Genomic DNA, 19,145 nt, shown 5'->3' with positions numbered 1-19,145 from the left:
TGACAACAGTTCTGTGCTTTCCAAATGCCTGACAGCAACTGGGAAAGGAGAGAGGTGTGAGTGAGAAAGGGAGAGAATGTGGGAAGAAACTGTGATTTTTTTTTTCTTGGTATTTACTGATTACAGGTTCTCTATGCTTATATTTTTGAAGGCAGTTTTCTTTACAGTCAGATCTTATCTGTTATTTCCTTTAGGCTGCTCCTTCCTACTTTTCCCCATTAGTATTGCAGTTGGATTTATATAGGAGGGAAAAAAACCCCTTCAGTTAATTTTTCTGGTATTTGTTTGCATTGGATGGAATAAGTGAGATAAATAAGAGTCAAACTGCTGCTCACAGATAATCCTCCAAATATCTGATTTTGGGTAGGACTTCTCATGTAGCTGGTAGATCTTTAGAGACAAAGCTTTCCAGAGCTCTTTGAAAATCAGTGGTGAGGGGAGTGAGTGGGAAAGTAAAGCCTGGGGGTCATTTTGTGCAGTGTCCCTGGGTGGAAACTCCCCTTCAAGGACTGACTGTAAGAGCAGTTGTAGAATGACTGTTTTGAGGCAGGAATGAAGAGGTCTTTCCTGCCAACCAACATTTGGTCTTTCTTTATTCTTGCTTTATAATTTACACTTTATATTAGAAATTACTGTTTAGTGTAGTGTGTGTTGTGTACACACCACTGCAATACTTGAGTAAATACTAATTTACTCAAGTAAATTGAGTATTTACTAATTGAGTAAATACTAATCTCACACCTCTAAAAGTGACATAATTTAAAAAATATATTATGTATCCATGACACATCAGATTGTTTTCACAAGACATCAAGAGGATGTCTTTGCAGATTTTTAAGGTCTCTCACCATGGCTGGCACTCTATCACCAGGGCTTGGGGGCTTTAGATAGTTACATAGAAAACATGAAAAGCTGGTAATAAAATGTGGAATAACTTTTATACCTAACCTCTTTTCTACTTACTCATACAGCCATGCTTGTATTTTGATGCCTTTATTTAATCCAGATAATTATGTGTGACTATTTCATTCATTTGGGGTTTTTTTCCAGTTTGGGGATTTTCTGGAAATACAAGAGACTTGTATTTACAGAGAATTTGGCCTTCTGGATTGCTTTAAAATTATGCCATTTGTTCCATTGGCATCAGCATACGGGAAAACAGGAACTTACAGAATTCAAACAGAGTGATAAATATACCATTTTTATTAAAACTGCTTAAAGTCATGCTGGAGCTGAAAAAAAAATGTTTAAGTCTAATTTAATTTTAAGGTATGCAGTTAATTAATACTCTGCATCCATTAACATTCAAAATGAAAGTATCTGCAGAACCACTACTCCCTGGAGTAATTTGTCACCAGAAATAAAATGTCTGCCTTTGAACTGAAGTAGCTTTTGGGTAGTGCAGTGAGCAAAGGAAGCCATGCTATTAATGATACAGACTAATCCAAAGAGTGAACTTCACGTTTGTTACATTGATATCTCACAATTATAAAACCAGTTCTACTTATGTCAGATACTTTTGTGACAGCCAATGCCTTCTTTGCCAAGGGACAGAAACTACCAACAATTTTAATTTACTGACTACAGCATGATAGTTTGTGTGCCCGCTTCTGCATCCCAGATTAGAAAATGTTCACAGCATGTTTTTAGATTAAAAAATATGCATTTTTTGTTTACATGGAATTTGGGTCATTATACTGCAAACTCTCTTTCCAAACAGTGAACGAATGCAAGAAAAGAAGGAGAAAAAAAGAGAGAATGAGATGCACAGCAAATGCAACATAATTCCCTTCCCTCTTCCCTCTTCCCTCTTCCCTCTTCCCTCTTCCCTCTTCCCTCTTCCCTCTTCCCTCTTCCCTCTTCCCTCTTCCCTCTTCCTTTCCCGGAACTTCCCTCCCCTGTTCCTCCACCTCTATTATAGAAAAAAATACCTTTTGCATTATTAGCTTCAGTCTTGCAGCACTTCCTATAATGTGTGGCATTCCTACCAGAGCTATTTTTGCTTATAAACCCTGTTTAATGCACTAAGTGAGGATTTGGGTCAGTGGATTTTAAGCGTTGTCAGGCAGAGTGTGCAAAGTGACAGCATATTTTAGGGGTGCAAACATGCCAGCTGAATTTTTTGCTCTCTGTACAGTTTTTGTGCAACAGAATCTTAAGATACAATAATAGGTTGCTTAATTATTCCCCCAAAACCAGTATTATTAAAGAAAATATTTGGGGTTTTTTTTCAGGACTTACTGTTCTTCTGTGCTACCATAACCTTCATAAAGCCTGTGTTAAATAACTGCTTGGCTGGACAAAGGAGCTATGATTTTCTGCCACTTAATTTGTTTGAGTTCAAAAGGATGATTTGACTTCTGATCATGTGAAAAACATTTCATTGCATACTGGAAAGCTGTCTGGTTTTGTATCTAACAGACTTGACAGCATGGCTGGCAACAGACGGATAATGGAAGGCTAATGAATAATGAAAAGCTGAGTGATTGAAATAGCAGAGCTGCAGGGAGACAAGAGGGAAAGCTGGGATGAAAGATGGAAAAACAAGCAGTATGGAAGTCAGGAATAACTAGTATTTTGATCAGTATCAGAGACTGTCTTCACATCAAAATTTAACCCAGTCATAACTTAAGCATTCTCCATCTGACATCTCACAAAAGCTCTTAATTCGTTCACCAAGACACGTTTTGTACAAGTCACTCAGCTTGCCTTGAGGAAGGGTAGGTTGAAATTAAAATATTTTTCAACTTCTAGGATGATGACTACTCTGCAGTAACATTCTCAATTATCATTAATTATCTGGTGCATTCATAAATTCCTACCTGAGAGTGCTTAGTATGCACAATCTGCTGCAAAAACCAGATCAGAGCTATAGCATCAGAAGCTATCAGCTGTGCAGAGGGGCATTGCAATGCTTACTTTGTATTTATATTTCTGGGCAGGGTTAACTCTGTTTTCATGGTGCTCACTCTTCAGATACCCAGCAGGGAGAAACAGCTCTTACTGCTAACTGCTCTCTCCAGATGAAATATGGTCTCTAGAGGGACTGCGCCTTAAGAAGGATTCTTCTGCAAATGTATCAAGAATTACTGGGGCTAACATTTAACTCCAGGCGTCAAAAGTGAGAAGACTGGCTTGTGTCGTCAAAAGAGGGTGGCTCTCTGGCAGTTTCTTATTATATGTGTTTGTGTCTGGATATGTGCATTAACATGGAGGAAGTTGGTTCCTATTAATTTCCTTACATTGCCAAGCTCAGTTGTGGCTGAGCTTGGTGGTGCAAGGCTTGCTCTTACACTTGCTTTCACAGTAAGAGTTATGGAGTAGGAGCTGAGTTAGAACTGTTCTTACTGCCTCTTTTCATCTCTTTTTTGCAATGATACATGGAAAAAGATATTTTACTTTCTTGCTGCAACCTACTACTTTTCCTGAGCTCTGATATCACTGAAAAATTAGTAACACTGTAAATACTATCCTTTCTTTCTTCACAGAATCTGTACCAAAACAGGTTCCTGGGCCTGGCAGCCATGGCATCTCCATCTAGGAACTCACAAAATCGGCGCCGGTGCAAAGAGCCTCTCAGATACAGCTATAACCCTGACCAGTTCCATAACATGGACATCAGGAACAATTCCCATGAGACGGTCACCATTCCTAGGTCTACCAGCGACACAGACCTCGTCACTTCAGACAGCCGGTCTACCCTGATGGTCAGCAGCTCCTACTACTCCATCGGGCATTCACAGGACCTAGTGATATACTGGGATATAAAAGAGGAAGTGGATGCAGGGGACTGGATTGGGATGTATCTCATAGGTAAGTCCCTGTTACCCCTTCCCCTTTGGGATCCTTGCTGCTTTTTGTAGATGTAGGCATTAGGATAATGTGGATTAATGATAGTAGTGAGCTGATACAGCTCCCTTAAGTGTAGTCTTAAAGCGGGTTTATATATTACAAGAATATTTTCTGCTCCTTTCTGTATTACTGGTGTAGTCCTTGCGCTCACTTTTTCTTCAGCAAAGATACAAAAAGACTTTCTGTTAATGGTTTCTTAACATTTCAAGATAAATTCATTTTGAAGCCATTTGGATGTTGGGAAAATACCTCCTGTATCCAGGCAGTATAATATTTTCAGCATTTCCTCTTGAGATTCCTTGAGTTATCTATGACAGATGAGAGGTTTTACAAGAATATGAATCATTTAAAAACCTTGTGAGAATGCTTTTTCTCCATAGCCACAGGATATTTTGATATGAACAATAATTATAGACTGAGACAGTCTGAAATTGTCCCAGAAAATTTTGCTTTTTTTTCCTTTTATTGTGTATTGGAAGCTATATTGAGCCATGTACATTGGCATATTTTTGGCAACTCCATCTAGTAAAGCCAGCCCCACATAAAAGTAATAGGAAATGGTTTCAATCCACTTCTACCTGATTGTTTCACTTCAGTATAAAATTAGCTTTTCTTAACCTGGTTTGGTTCTTATAGAAATAATCCTTCTGCTGAGACTGGAGTTTATGTTAACTCTACTCCCTGCTAAATTTTGAAAATGATGGATCAGTTTCAGATGCATTTTTCTGTGTATTTGGGGTCTTAAAAAGTTAAAGTTCTTGAATGTTTCTTGAAAATCAGTGACTTTTTATAAAGAATTGGTGCCTCCACAAGGGGAAATATTAGTAAATTGCTTTCCTTGTCTATTTGGAAGGTATGGCTAGTACCAAGCAGATATTCTAGTTCTAATAGCATGGTTTCATCTTGCCCAGACAGAGAACCAGAACCAGACAAGCATATGATGTTGTGCTATGAGCTTTTGGAACAGGCATAGGGGACATCATAGGAGCCATGGTGTTACAGAAGTGCTTTAGTGGATAAAACCAAATGGCTTGGCTTCACATACTGATGATATTGGGAACATAGATGTTGGTGGCATAGGGGATATGTGAGAAAGTGCTAGGTCTGAGCATGTAGAAGAGCCATGGTGGCTAGATGTTAGGCATTGGAAGATAAGTTCAGGGTATTGAAGAGACTATAAGAAGGGCTAGACAAGAGTGGCTGTTTAGGACAGGGAGGGAAAGGGGTGGAGGTTACAATAACCCAATCTGCGGTCCTCCTTCTCATGAGTAATCTCATAAAATGTCCTTCTTTGAAAAGAAAAGTAGGTTTCTGAAATTTAAATCTTTTAGGAAAGAAGTAGAGACTGGATTTAAAACAGGTGCCTTGAAATCAGCCTAGTTTGTTTGCCTTAACAGAAAATTACTTGGTTACTTAAATTACTTTAAGTTTCAAGTGAAATGTTTTGCTGGAATAGATGAGAAGAAACAGCAGCCCCCAGCACTGGGCACTATGAAATACTGTATGCCTGTTCTGAAGTAGTGCAGGCAACTCATGAACTCATGCCTCAGTAGATAAAGACATATTCTTTTTTGTGGTCTGAAGTCAACAGAAAGTGCATAGGGCTATTTCGTGCTGACTGAACTTGTTCAGCCAGGTTTCACAGCTCAGGCATTGCATCCAGGGCTGTGAAGACACACTCAATTTTTTTTTTTCTTTTTTTTTTTTTTTTTTTGACAAGCAGCATGAATACATAGAAATTTAACTGGGCAAAATAAAAATATACCAGGTACTTCTACTTAATTTACCACATCAAACAGGATATATTGCCCCCCAGACACTCCAGTAAATTAAAGGTGAAAAATTTGAAGTGTATCCTTGCCCCTGGATGAATGCCTGTTGTTTATGGCAATAGTCAATGGCTTGTTCCAAGGAACTCTGCTGCCAGATAAAAAATTAATAGTGTGTCCTGTCCCCGAGAAACCAAAAGCTGATCCTTGATGTCTTTGAAGGTGTTTTGTCTCCACTCTCTCAGGTTTCCACTCTAAATAACTGAGGAAATAGCAGACAGCAGCATCCCTCATTCCCTTTTTCTCTTCCCTTCCCCTCTTGCCATTCCTGCCCCTCCTGAAAACCTCATGTAATATGAGCTTTGGTTTTGGTTCCCTTTAAAGAACATGGAAGACCTGTGAATATCACTTGGGTTTTAGAGTTTGTTTGACACGGAAAACACTCAGCATCTATGAAGGTAACTGGCACCATGGCTGTATCCACATTTACAAAGGAGGGAGAACCAGTAGGAACGGGTCTATAGGAGCAAACATCTGATGAAGGCCTTTTGGGGGCTTGACTTAGAACAGTTTCAGTCTGGCAGACTGAATGCCCTTGAGTTGCTGTAGTGCATCTTTCAGTTTAGGTTTATCAGGACAGAATCGAGTTCATGTGGCTGTATGAGAGCACAGTCTCATAGTGGGGTAGGTACAGTTAGAAGGGTCCATACAAAGCACCTTTCTGACCTGAAATTCTGTTTGTGACCAGTCCATAGGGGTGGGAGATCCAGGCATCCCTAATGGCTTAGATTTGTGTCTGTATTTGCACAGATTTTGTGAACCTGCACCTCTGTTAAGAGAAGAAATGTCCCTGGCATTGTAGGTACGACCTTCAGAATGTAAACCGATCTATAATTATGTTTTGAATTAGCAGCCAGACTGGAACAAGAGAGCCAAAGAAACTATGAGCTTTTGCCAGTCTGCTCAGGACAGGATTAGTGTTGAAGCCTATTATTATCACTTGTCTGGCAGTTCTGTTAACTATTGCGATGCTGCTGGTCATTCTAGTGTTTGTCTCAATCCACCTTATGGATACCACCCAATCCTTTCTGTGATCGTTTGGGTTGGTGAAATTCGAGCTGGAAGGTTTGAATGTAGCACTGTGTTGTATGGTGGAGAGTCATGAGTACTGGGAAATTATTTGCATCCTTAGGATATCAGGCAGTATGTTGTGGATTTTCTTTAAGCCTTGGTGTTGGTAGCATTGCAGTTGGTGTTTGTTATTTGTTTTGTGGGAGTATCCCAGGAAAGAACTGTGCAGAAGCAGAGAAGAAGGCAGTTCTGTGTTGTAGGAGTTTAATTGTTGCCATTGTAGTTTTCTAGGGAAGAGCTCCAAATAATTTTGTATGAGTGTTGGTTTTGAAATGCATAAAACTTACTCTCTTTTCACCACCACTGCCAACACTAAAAATTTGATGATACCCAATAAACTCCAGACTTCAGAATAATGGTATTCCAATTCTGGGGAAATTGGGATGATATAAATACCTTCTAAAAAAAAAAAAAGAAAAAAGGAGCAGAAATCATGTATCTCATATGTATTCATACTGTGGGACATTTTGGGTGCTATTCAAAAGTTAAAGTAGCCTAAAAGAGGAGATGAGGTCCTCTTTCCTGCGGGAAAATTCTGTCTGCTTGCTCCTCTTTTGAAGAGCCACAGCTCCTTTTACCACAAGATATCTGTTCTTCTCCCCTATCGATCCATTTACACATTCCTTAGGGTGGTTAGCTGGGGAAAAAAAAGCAGTCTTTCCAGAAGCAGGTAAGAGCCGGATTTAGTACTGGTTATTAGGCATAACATTTGTTAATGGTCTCAGCAAATGGACTAAGCAGTCAGTCTCTCAAAAAGCTGTGTAAAAAATGGTGGTCATGTGTCTCATGTCAAAAAATAGTATCCACCCTGAAGCTTCCTGAAAACATCCATGCATGCACATGTATATGAGTTTTATGAAGGGCCATAGAAAACTCCTCAGTTGAAGGGAAAATAGTAAATGTTGACTCTCTTAAAATATAGATGTTATTATTTCAGCACATTTTAAGATTAGCTGTGGAAAGATAACAAAAAAAAATGTAAATTGGGAAAACAAGCATTTCTTAAGACATACTGTGCATTCAGAAGCAGGAATTACATTTCATTCCTGTTAAGCTTGAGCTCTAGAGATGCTCTAACTTCTCAGAACTCTATATACTATTAATCAGCTCTGAGCAATGCAGAGGAGCCTCTACATTCTGTAACAACTCATCTGAAATGTGCATTTGTCTTCCCTCAAGAGAACTACAGTATTATGAACATTCAGCAATTTTTCAGAAACAGACCCACAATCTAAAATATGTGTAAACAATCAAAAAGACTTCTCTAAGAAATTTGAATATAACAAAGCTCTGTTGGTATTTAAAAGTCTGGAATTTAAGTTTTCTTTGCATAAAAGCTGTTTGTAAAGAAAGTCTATTGGGAAAAAATGAAACTAAAACAAAGTCATGAATAATGAAGAAAGGGTATATTTTTTTAAGTAAGGACTCTCATTTAATGGCTACTCTGAGGCAGCTGGAATATTTGCAGTTATTTATCTCAAGGCTCTCTCTTTCTCTCTTATCTCATTTGCTATTGCTATTTGCTACAGCATGAAGCCCCTTTAGATAAATTAATATGGACTGCTGGCAGCTGCCTGTCGATAAAGAGCTATCTTATAATTACTGTAGTGCCATTTTAGCTGCTACTGGATTTCACTTCTGTCATCACCTCTATATCTGATGTAAAGGAGCTAATGAAAAATGTTTAAAGCAGACTTTTGAAAAAATCATTTACTCCAGTGTCTGCACACTGATGTTAGGGGTTTATCAGGGCTAACATTATACTTTGCTTATTTGTATTAAGACAGCTTTCTTTCTTTCACCATTTTCTTATATGAAAGCAAAACGTTATATAGAGTATTTATTAAAAATGTCTTTGTATGCAAATCTTGGAGGGTCCAATTTCCTGTCTGTAGCTGGCTTTTTCCAGAGTAGTTCCTCTCATATTTATATAAGCAGTCTTCATCTGCTTAAGTGGCTGAAGTTTAGCTTTAAAACTTTTTTCCTCCTCTGTTTCATCCTGTGGTGTTATTTCTTCCTCAGAAAGGCAATTCACCACAACCTGACAAGTCTTATAACTATTAGTTAATAGACATTTAGACATTTGTTTAAACACTCTCTGGGTTGATTTTAAGCTTAGATGGCCTGCTGTTCTGCTCACTGAGACAAGTGGAAAAATGTACATTATTCCTGCCATAGACTTGGACCAGAACTTGTTTGTGCAGCTATTTTACCAAGCATCCAATACATATGAGAAGAAAGAGTTTCAGTGTTGCCAGCAGAGAAGTAAAATGTTAGAAACAGCAATGTGCATATAAGTCTGGGAGTTGTGGGTGTCTTTGTTACAGATCTAATCCCAGATTTAGGCTCTCTCTTCATGTTTGGATGGTTGTTCCACCTCTCTGCTTCAGATGCAGCCATCTGTAAAACAAAACACTTCAAAATGTGCCTGCTTAGAGTGAATTTTGTTGATGCCTGGATTTGTTGCAGTCTGGGGTCACCCATCTTTCCAATCTTTTTATGGCCCTTGGAAGAGAATTTCTCGGTGGTCTTAGGGCTCCTCCTCAGGTCATCACGTAGTTGGGTCTCTTGCCAGGCTGGAGATGGCAACCGTGGCTGGCTGTGATCACCTCAGCATGTTAAGCTTTGTTGGACACCTGCAATTCTGCTCCCTCTGTGAAACATCAACAGAGGTCCACAGTGTCCAGGCAGCTTTCACTAGGCACAGCACAATTTATTTCAGGAACAAAAAGTGTCAGAGGACCAAGTATCACAGGCCTTGGCAGATATATTAGTGGAGCAATATCAGTTGTTTGTTCCAACGTGGCTTGCTTTCACCTGGCTGCTCTTCAATCCAGCGAGAGTGATTTATCAGGCTGAGTCACTTCTTGCCTTTCCCAGTTCTGTATCTAGCTGGTGCACCCCTTCAGCCAGACAAAACCTGGATATGCTGTTTACAGACCCACCAAATGTGACAGGAACACAGTTAGCTTTTGCATCTGATTCACCCCTTTACAAGTAGATATAGTCAACACTTAAATGCAAGCGTTTCTGAATATTCCCATCACCTATGTCTTCCCTTTCACTGCTTCCAAGGTTCAGCTGTCATTTGTGTTAACAGTGGTAGTAGCAATGCACCAAAAAGCTTCTGCAGAGTGCTTGCGGTAGTAGTGGTGTGCTTTATGGTTTTTTAGGGAACTTGTAGTAAAGAAGCCTGCAGACTGACAGTTATTTTCCTTAAATATTTTTAATATGTCGTAGAGGTGTTTACTGTGTGCCAAAGGATTCCCATTTTCATGTATTCCTTCTCCATAAAATAACAGCTCTTATTAACATCTTTGTAGGTGAATGGGTAAAAAAGAATTTTCCATTGCAACTATTCATGCTGAATATCAGGAGAGAGAAATAATGCAGACAGGGAGTAACTTCATCCTCATGCCTTCTCAGTGACTTCTAAGGTCCTTATGTACGTGGATAAAACTGCCTCTGTGCTGTGCAAGTCCATATTGCTATATAGCCCAGACTTAGAGTGAAGTCAGTAGTGATCATCTACTAAAATATTCTGGAAGAAATTGGTTGGGGATACTGATGCACCAAATCCCAGATTTTGGCCTCAATCCTGCAAAAGAAGCATATTCCATGCAGCACGTTCAGACCGGTGACTGGATAGAATTAATCATGGCACAAACAGTGGGCAGAAAGGACATAAAATTCTTGGCAGGATGAAGCTTAAAGCAGAAATATTTGTTTTGGAGAGGTTGCCAGCCATGTGGATTTTTAAGGTTCAGCATATGTTTTTCTTCTCTTACTTTTCTGGTTTAGAACTAAATCCTTCCCATTCCTTATTGTTTATAACATTTACATTGCACTGTTCATAACACTGGGATATTCCCATGCTGCCTTCCACAACTACTGTAATGACTGTGTATGCATTTAGCTTTTGTAATCTTTCTCATCCATTGATCTATCCAGCCCTAAAGGCATTTTTTCTTCACTGGAGATCTTTCACTTTGTAATAAGTTTATAATTGAATACCATTTTCCAGATAAAATCAATCCAGATTCTTAAGAGCTTCTTTGTACTGTAGTGCTTCAGTGTACACATCTGAGTTGTGTTTGGAGTTTTTTTTCCCACTGCTTTTATCAGATCACAACCTCCTGTCTAATTTACTGTTTGCTGTTGTCTTTTAACATTTCTGTAAATCCATTTTCCATTTTTCTATTTTACTGCAAATTATTTCCCCACTATTTAATGAACATTGTTAACCTGGAAAAATGTCATCCTTGTTCACATTTCAGATCTTCCAATGTCGCTTTATATTTTGTCTTCATACTGCCTTGGGCCTGCAGCATCTCTTATTTTAAAATTTTCTAGCAGATTTCATGGCTGCACTGCTGTGACCTAGTCCTCATTTTCCAAATTGTACAGTAGTCAATGGGGAGGCTTCCACTGACTGTGAGAACTTTGTTGTTATATTAAAAATAAGCAAATAAAATTCTTCCATCTTTTACCTTACCACACACCAGTATGCACTGGAGAAATCAGGATCATCCTTGTTTGGATTCCCCCTCCCATCTTCAGTTCTGTGTGCAAATTGGATGTCATTTCTTGTGAATAAGTTCGTGCAATGCATAGGTGAAGTAGAGCTGTTGCTGTACTGAGACCCAAATGTGGTCCACCTGCTGCAGGGATAAGAATAAATCTGGCAGTGCAGGAGCTTTAAAGGAGAAGCCTGTAGCTGGCACGGGCACAGCTGAAGTAGCACTGACAGCTGTGTGGTGCTATCACACTTCTAAGGGTATGCAGAACCAAATGACACCAGTATTACTGGACAGATGCCCATCCCACTGCAACCTAACATCTCCTGGGGGGTTTTAGGCCTCACAATTTTTTATTTCTGAGGCTCCTTGGTTTCCTCCTTCCTTCTGCCTTTTCAGCAGATTTGTGGTTACAGGAGAGAAATACACGAGTGGTGGGTTGTTCTGGAGCACAGCTCCCTAACACTTCAAGGACACCATGGAAGAATAGAGTCTTTTTCCGTCAGCTCTACTTTTAGCCAGAGGTTCCACTTTTGCAGAGAAGGAGAGGGAAGTCCCTTGAGTGACAGAGCTCAAACTCTCAGTGTGGTTAACTCAAGTGCAAGTGAGGAAGAACTGGATCCACAGTTCATCCACAGTATTCTGAAAACCTACAGGCATCATTGCCAAGATTTAATAGAGTCTCTGTAATGGCTAGTCATTTGCTTTTTTGATTGTTGTTGGTGTCATGAAAAATGAGAATGTTATCTCCCAGCAGTAATTTGGAGAGTGCTGGAGTGGTAAAGAGTGATAAACGGCTCTGAAATAAACTAGATGCTCAAAGATAAAAGTGTTTTGCTGAAAGTTGAGACTCCTTGGTTTTGAGAGTGACTGACAGGTCATTTGGGTTTAATGTGTAATTCTTTCTGCTTCAGGTTTGAAATCCACCATGCATTTCTAATGTACCTGGAGCAGTTTTACCTGTGGCCACCATCTTCTGTCCTCGGTGACCAAGAATTGTTCTAACTTTGCCAACTCACCCCCCATTTTATTACAGTTTATCTCCCTTTCTACTTTCTTTTCATGCTTCTCTTGACATGTGCCTCTTCTCCACTTGTTCACATTTCTCCCTCCCAATTTTTTTTTTTCTCTAGCTGGGCAAGGGGCTAATTTTTTGTGTGATTAAAATGGAGCCATTCATGTGCTTGAAAAAAGCATGTGCAAAACTCTTAGATCAAGAATTGAACTTGTAGCACCAGTGAAGGATTAGGCCCTTGTTTTCCAGAACTCGTCTTCCTAGAAAGTTCTAGAAGGAGGGATGCTAATTGTAAATTACAATATATTAATTTCCTGCAGTAACAATTGGCAAATGAATTAACAGTGAAATTTCAACCCACACTGGAGCTTAATACATAGCAGCTGAAGTCAATGGAAATGTTCCTAACTATTATTTCTGATTTTTTTAATGTGGCATCTTTGTAAATAAGAAATTGGGATCTGCATCTTTGGTATATGTTTCTCATTAATAGTTTCTCTTATGCAGAATGATGACTTGTATTGATCTTTGGAAGACCGGCTTCCAAAGGGCTGGGTTTTACAATGCTAAAGGATTGCAAGAGAAAACACCTTCATGACCTGATACAAATCACAGCAAGCTCAACTTGTGAATTGCAGAGGCTTTTGTCATAATTTTAAGTTTTTCTTCAAGTGATAGATTGGGTGGTAAGAGAATAAACATCAGAAATATGAAGATTATTTGTGGCATACCCTTTCTATTATTATTATTTTGCAAGACAATTTTATTTTATTGATACTTTATGAAGTACATGTCCTCTGAAGAACATCTGAGGGAGCTGGGGATGTTTAGCATGGAGGAGGCTTAGGAAAGATATTATCACTCCCTCTACCTGGAAGGAGGTTGTAGCCAGGTGAGGCCCAGCCTCTTCTCTCAGGCAGCCACCAATAGGATGAGAAAACACAGTCTCAAGCTGCTCCAGGAGAGGTTTAGGTTGGACATTAGGAGGAATTTCCTCATAGAAAGGGTGATTAGATATTGGAACGGGCTCCAGGGAACTGTCCCTGGAGGTGTTTAAGCAAAAACTGGACGTGGCACTCAGTGCCATGGAATAGTTTTCAAGGTGGTGTTAGGGCATAGGTTGGACTCAATGAACTCAGAGGTCTTTTCCCACCAGTAATTGATTCTGTGATTTATGAAATCTCTTTCCTGCAGCTTTCCATGCTAGTTGCGAAACAGATCAACAAGAGCTCAGCCTCTTTGTGCAGAAAACTATTTTTAAAATAATTTTGTTTATATTTTTATAATTTTTATATTTTAAAAATAACTATTGTTGTATGTCATAATACAGACATACATATTGACCGAAACCATTTTTAAATTTCAAATTAATGCAGATTTATTCAGCTGAAGACTAGAAATCCTTATGTAATTTCAGAAGTACAGTATTTCCTTCTCAAAAGGGACCAAGTCATGAAGTGTAGCTTTTATTTTTGTGCCATAATTGCATTACATTTACAGGAAGCAAATGATGTAATAAGTAGTGTTAAATAAAATTAGTGATTTATAAGAGACTGGAATACTGTATCCAGTTCAGGAACCTATCTGACATTGTATTTCTGTCTCATGTTAATTATTTGTTTCTTTGAAAGTAGCATATGTTATTCTAAATTTCATAGTTGTTAGTCTTTGACAATGTGGAAAGACAGGCTAGTCATATATATCAGCAAAATACAAAATTCTCAGTATGAGAAAGGGGAGTTTGTTTTTAATTTCTGCCTCCTAAGTAAAACAAAGCAAATGAAAAGCACCACTCAGATATTTGTAATTTAGGCTCCATCAATCTTTCTGAGGAAGATGTATTGACTATCTGATTGCTTCCCTGTGGAAATTTTAGACAAACTTTCAAATACCGAGGTCCTGTCTGTTTAGTGTAGCTGCTGACAGCACTTGAAGTCCTCATTATATTATTTACAGATCTTTTTGAGGGGTGGACTTTATCAACATTTTGCCTAATTCCTCTGAAGAACTGCATGCTTTTTGTCAATTGGATTCTGTCTTTCATCTGAAGGATAAGTTTCTTTAGTGGCCCTGGTTCCTTATCTCTCTCTAGTGCTTGTGAAGTATATTGGGATGCTCAGCATGGAAGTGACAGCACAGAGTATTTTTAGCAGTAAAAGGCTGTGTTTGACAGTGTCTGGTTTGGTGAGGAGAAGCAGTCCATCAGATTGCTGCTGGTTCCCAAAGCACTTGCTGTCATTTGCTGCTAGTGTGCCTTGTCCCTCTGGCTGTTACTGGGATTCGGGCAGCCAGGCTCCAGGTCATGCATCACCTTCCTCATTTCCTCTAGGGCCCATGGGGGGTCTGTGGGACCTGCTGCTCCTGTCCCAACAAAGTCTTGTAGGTCTGCAGTCTCCTCCCCTCTCAACCAAGAGGCAGCTGGCACTTCTGCATGCCCAAGGGATAGGGGGCCAGAGAGCAATGTCTGCTGGCTCCCCATCTTAGACACCCTCACCATCCCCAGCTCTAGCTCCAGGAGCAACTAATGATGTTCAAAGTGCAGCACATCCCAAATACTCCCCCATTTTCATCCTTAATTAGTAAGCTGTCTACTGCCCAGGGAAATGAAGCCACAGACCTAAGAGCAATTGCAAAGTGTCTGCTTTTTGGACAAGCAGGGCCAAACCCAAGCTATGCAGAGGAAGTAGATAGCTAGTTTAAAGGTTAATCGTATTTCAAAAGTAGAGGGAGGGAGATGCATTACAATTCTTCATTGGAAAAATGTCAAAAGGCATTAGATGCTGCCTGAAATATATGAAAGGGAACAGCATTAACTTTGCTCTTCATTTTGTGTGGAGGTGAAACAAAGTACTTCACCATTTACCTTTGGGAATTAAGACACAACATGTTTTAAAGGTCAGTTCCTTTGTTTTGGGGATTCTCAATAGAAACATGAAATAAAATTAGTTTTCCTTTGCACATACTCTTTCACCTTAGCATAACATACCATCTATATGCTTACCTATGGCATGAATGTTGATAAATACATGTACATGTACATATGCCCTAAGCAGCATTGTATTTCACAGGCAAAATTGTCTTTGTCAACGTGCTACATATGTAATGTGTGTGTTCAGGGAATAGCATGCCTGGAATAGTGTTACTTGCCAATTAAAACAGGTTGACCAGGCATATTCATACATTCTAGCCTCCTGATGAGTTTCAATTACTGCTATTTTTAACTTGCCAGAGGATATTTCTTTCTTATCTTTCACCTTCCAAAAACACATACATTTAAAAACTGGAAGAGCAAAACTTCCCTTTTGGACCTTCTAGAGATAAAATTTTTCTGGCTTAAAAATCCTAATGAACATAAATTTCTACTAGACTAAAAAATAATTTTTATTTCTTTGGAATTAGGGACTTATTTCTTTCAAAAGAGACAGACAGGGTTAAAACTGACTGTGAGAACAACCTACATATTGGATTTCTAAATTATGACATTTGTAAATATAAAAATTTGTTTTATACTTAAAAGCTTCACTGCTGCTATTCAGGTGCTCTACATATTGCAGAGCTCCATAAGCTCATATTAAATTATCCTTTCTGCTGTCTGAGCCTCTATTCCACCAGTGGCCACTGTCCATAAACTATGTGCAAATTACTAGCTCCATGTATGTATCCCTTCCCTGGGGACCTGCTTTTCTCTGGATAATTTCCATATGCCCATCTCTTGCCTCCATGGCAGGAGGCAGCATGCAGGTGTTACTCAGTGGGAGCAGCTTGTTCCAGATTTCCTATGGTCTCACCTGTCAGCTGTAACCATAGACTGGCTTGCTTGTCCTTCCCTTCTTATGGTCTTCTACCTTGGACATGCAGATGGATAGAGGCCCTTCTTTTCAGCCTGGTTTTCCAGGCTTCCTACACTTTTTCAACAAAATAGAGGAAGGGGTTTTCTGGAGTCATGCCCATTGGCTCAGCTTGCAATAGGGATGTGATTTCATTGGGGTATGGGCATATATCAGCATCTCTGTCAAATTAGAGGGGTTTTGTGTGGCAGAGTTCCCGCTGCCTTTGTGCCAGCTGTGGGAAGCAGCAACAGTGGAAGTGCCAGCTGGTCCCCACAGATATTGCCTATGAACACAGTATTTTAAAGCTGATTCTGGACTCTCCTGTGCCACTAAACTCTGGCCTAAAATGTCTGCAGTTTCTTAAGCAAGACCATTGTGTCCAGCTCAGCTAAGCCTCATTAAGCAAGCATGGTGTTTTATAAATGGTATATTTTGAAGAAAAGTAATTATCCATGCATCATCACAACATGGCCGGCGTTGGAGCATCTCCAGCAGCTTACAGAGACTAAATATGAGAAATAAACATCACAAGCGATGAAGCCAGTGAGCAGCATGCTGGGACTGGGGGATGCTCTCTCTACCCCATCAGGATGAGAGCCAGGCAGGGTTCCCAGGCTCCAGCTCAGTGCAAGATTTCAGTATATGCCAAAGCAAAAGGGACAGGCTTAAGTCCTCTCACAAGTATATAATGTTCAGAATGATGTCCATGATCCATGATGATCTGTATCCAGGATGCTCCTTCACTTATGAATACAGGTATTCTTAAGTAAACCAGTGCTCTGAGAGTAACAGTTGTGCACTTACCTGCTTTTTTTAGATATACATAATTTAGAATTTAAAAGAAGACACAATTAATAAATTACAAAGCAAGAATCATATCAGAGGATATTGCTATTGAAGGATTACAGCAGAGATGCACTTCAAAACAGAGCATGAAACACAGCTGGTGAAATAATTCCTGACAATTAGCCAGTCAGCAAAGGGAAAATTTATTGTAGATAGCATTGCTATTTGTAATTATTCATTGCAGTCGTTAATGATCTCATTAGAAGGAATTCTGTTGCAATCCCCCAAGAGAGTAACACCAAAGAGTTCAGTGTTGGTACTTACTCACCTTCCTCCTTTGAGAGCATAACTGTGTAATGCCAATGGGACAATGTTGACATCTGTGCTGCTTTCTTCTTTCAGTGAAAGTGAAAGTGTCATTTCCTTCAATCTAGTCTCCTTTATTAAAATATTGTGATAGTCTTTGGCTTTCTCAACTTTGTCTGTTGGGCTGCCTCTTCTGTTCTGGAGTTGGTCACCCCATCCCTGTGTCCTGAGGCACAGTGTCCCTTGTATGGCATTATCTTTCTTTTCCTCTTGAAACAAAGCAAATTCTTCACAGTGCTTACAACTGAAGTATTTTAATGTCAGATTGAGTGGTTCACATTTTTTCTCACTTTTAATGCAGCTAATAATTAGCATAATTGTCTTCAGAAGTGAATCTCAGCACCCACCAAGGACTTCTGCTGTAGCAAGCAAGGCTGAGTTGGTTAAACCACATTTGTACAAATCTCTGTTAAAATTAAAACTGTTGTTATCACTGAGAGGAAGAGCCCAGGAGGTTGCTGACTGGTCTCTGCAGGTAGAGGTCATGGCTTTTCCTTTGTCAGAGCACAGATGTGAAATCCATTTCATCCCACTGAAGCTGGAGCAATGAGCCCATGGCCTAGCCAATCTTGGGTTGCTGCTTCAGTCACTTTGATTAAACTTTTAAATAACATAAATGAATGATAAATCTGTTTTCTCAACATGTCACGCCAAGCTCTCTAGTAGCTCTAAAATGTTCTGTCAAGCCAAAGGTGTGATTTTAGCCTGACTATGCTGTGCATGTGGTCATAGCAGGCACTTACTGAGACAAATCTTCTCTGTTTATAGATGAGGTCTTGTCAGAAAACTTTTTGGACTACAAGAACCGTGGCGTCAATGGCTCTCACCGTGGTCAAATTATTTGGAAGATTGATGCCAGCTCTTACTTTGTGGAGCGTAAGTATTTTTCCAATTCTACTATGATTTAATTCAATCACTCCAGAGTGAAAATTCAGCTAGTACTTTTGTTTTTATGATCTTATGTCCAAAACGTCCATTAGGAAAGGCCAAAAATGTTATCAAAATTGCTGAATGTGTTGATAGAAACTGAATAACTTGGTGGAATAGTAACCTACAGTTTCTGCAAGCAAATTTTGTGGGCACTGACTTAATTACTTTTTTATTTAATATTTTATGAATATGTGTTTTACTCAATTTGTTGTTATTTGGACTATACCATTAGTAATGAGCTGCATTAACTTTAATATGGTTTTAAGGAAAACAGGAAGTCAGGGGTATAATATCATTCCAGGAAGAATCACGTTGGCTTTTAATTGGAAAACTTCATGGTGCATCTGGCTTCTAGCAGACTCAGGTGAATTCAGAAGTTGAAATGGTCAAGTTCTGATTATCATCTATAATAATAAAAGTGTAACCATATGTAGTTGCATCGAGGTACATTGATTTCAAATTAATTGTTCCTCATTATATTAATATTTTATCCAGGGTACACTGAATTTGCTTCTGCAAAGTACTAGATTCCTTATACAGCAAGTTAATGTTTCCAGCCCTGACTGTCACATCTCCCTGACCATTCAAATCCTTCCTCTTTTCCATGAAATTTACCATGTGTTAGTGTAAATGCAATTTATAATCATCTTTAGATAGAAATAGGGTACTCAAAATACTGGAATGAAATCTGTAGCAAAACATCTGTGGTGAAAGAGCCACATACCTCCTTAAGGAGGAGTTAAGCATGAAGAAGAGTAGCATGAAGTAATTTCAGTTTTACAATTGAACTCACATTTCCAATTATCTGCCTTAGCCTCCTGGACATAATTCAGAAGTTTGGTAAAAGCATTTATAAATTGCTTGACAAGGTATATCTGTCTAAGACTGTCTATATTTGAGAACAGTCAAAGGAATCTTTGATATAACCTATATTTTAAACAGTTTGTAA

General features: G+C 39.1%; 1 protein-coding gene across 10 annotated transcripts in view; it reads left to right on the top strand.

The window, feature by feature from the left end:
* HECW1 (HECT, C2 and WW domain containing E3 ubiquitin protein ligase 1) overlaps nucleotides 1-19,145 on the top strand; it is a 236,242-nt gene that overhangs the window by 83,558 nt on the left and 133,539 nt on the right. For all 10 annotated transcript variants that reach the window (XM_085570302.1, XM_021531974.4, XM_021531968.4 and 7 more), the window contains 2 exons: nucleotides 3,489-3,813; nucleotides 18,035-18,142. In XM_085570302.1, coding sequence (XP_085426428.1) covers nucleotides 3,489-3,813; nucleotides 18,035-18,142 — 433 coding nt within the window. The remainder of the gene's footprint in view (nucleotides 1-3,488; nucleotides 3,814-18,034; nucleotides 18,143-19,145) is intronic.

Source organism: Lonchura striata, chromosome 2, assembly GCF_050655825.1.
Source record: "Lonchura striata isolate lonStrDom1 chromosome 2, ASM5065582v1, whole genome shotgun sequence".
Taxonomy (NCBI): Eukaryota; Metazoa; Chordata; class Aves; order Passeriformes; family Estrildidae; genus Lonchura; species Lonchura striata.
This window is presented reverse-complemented; position numbering and strand designations above follow the sequence as displayed.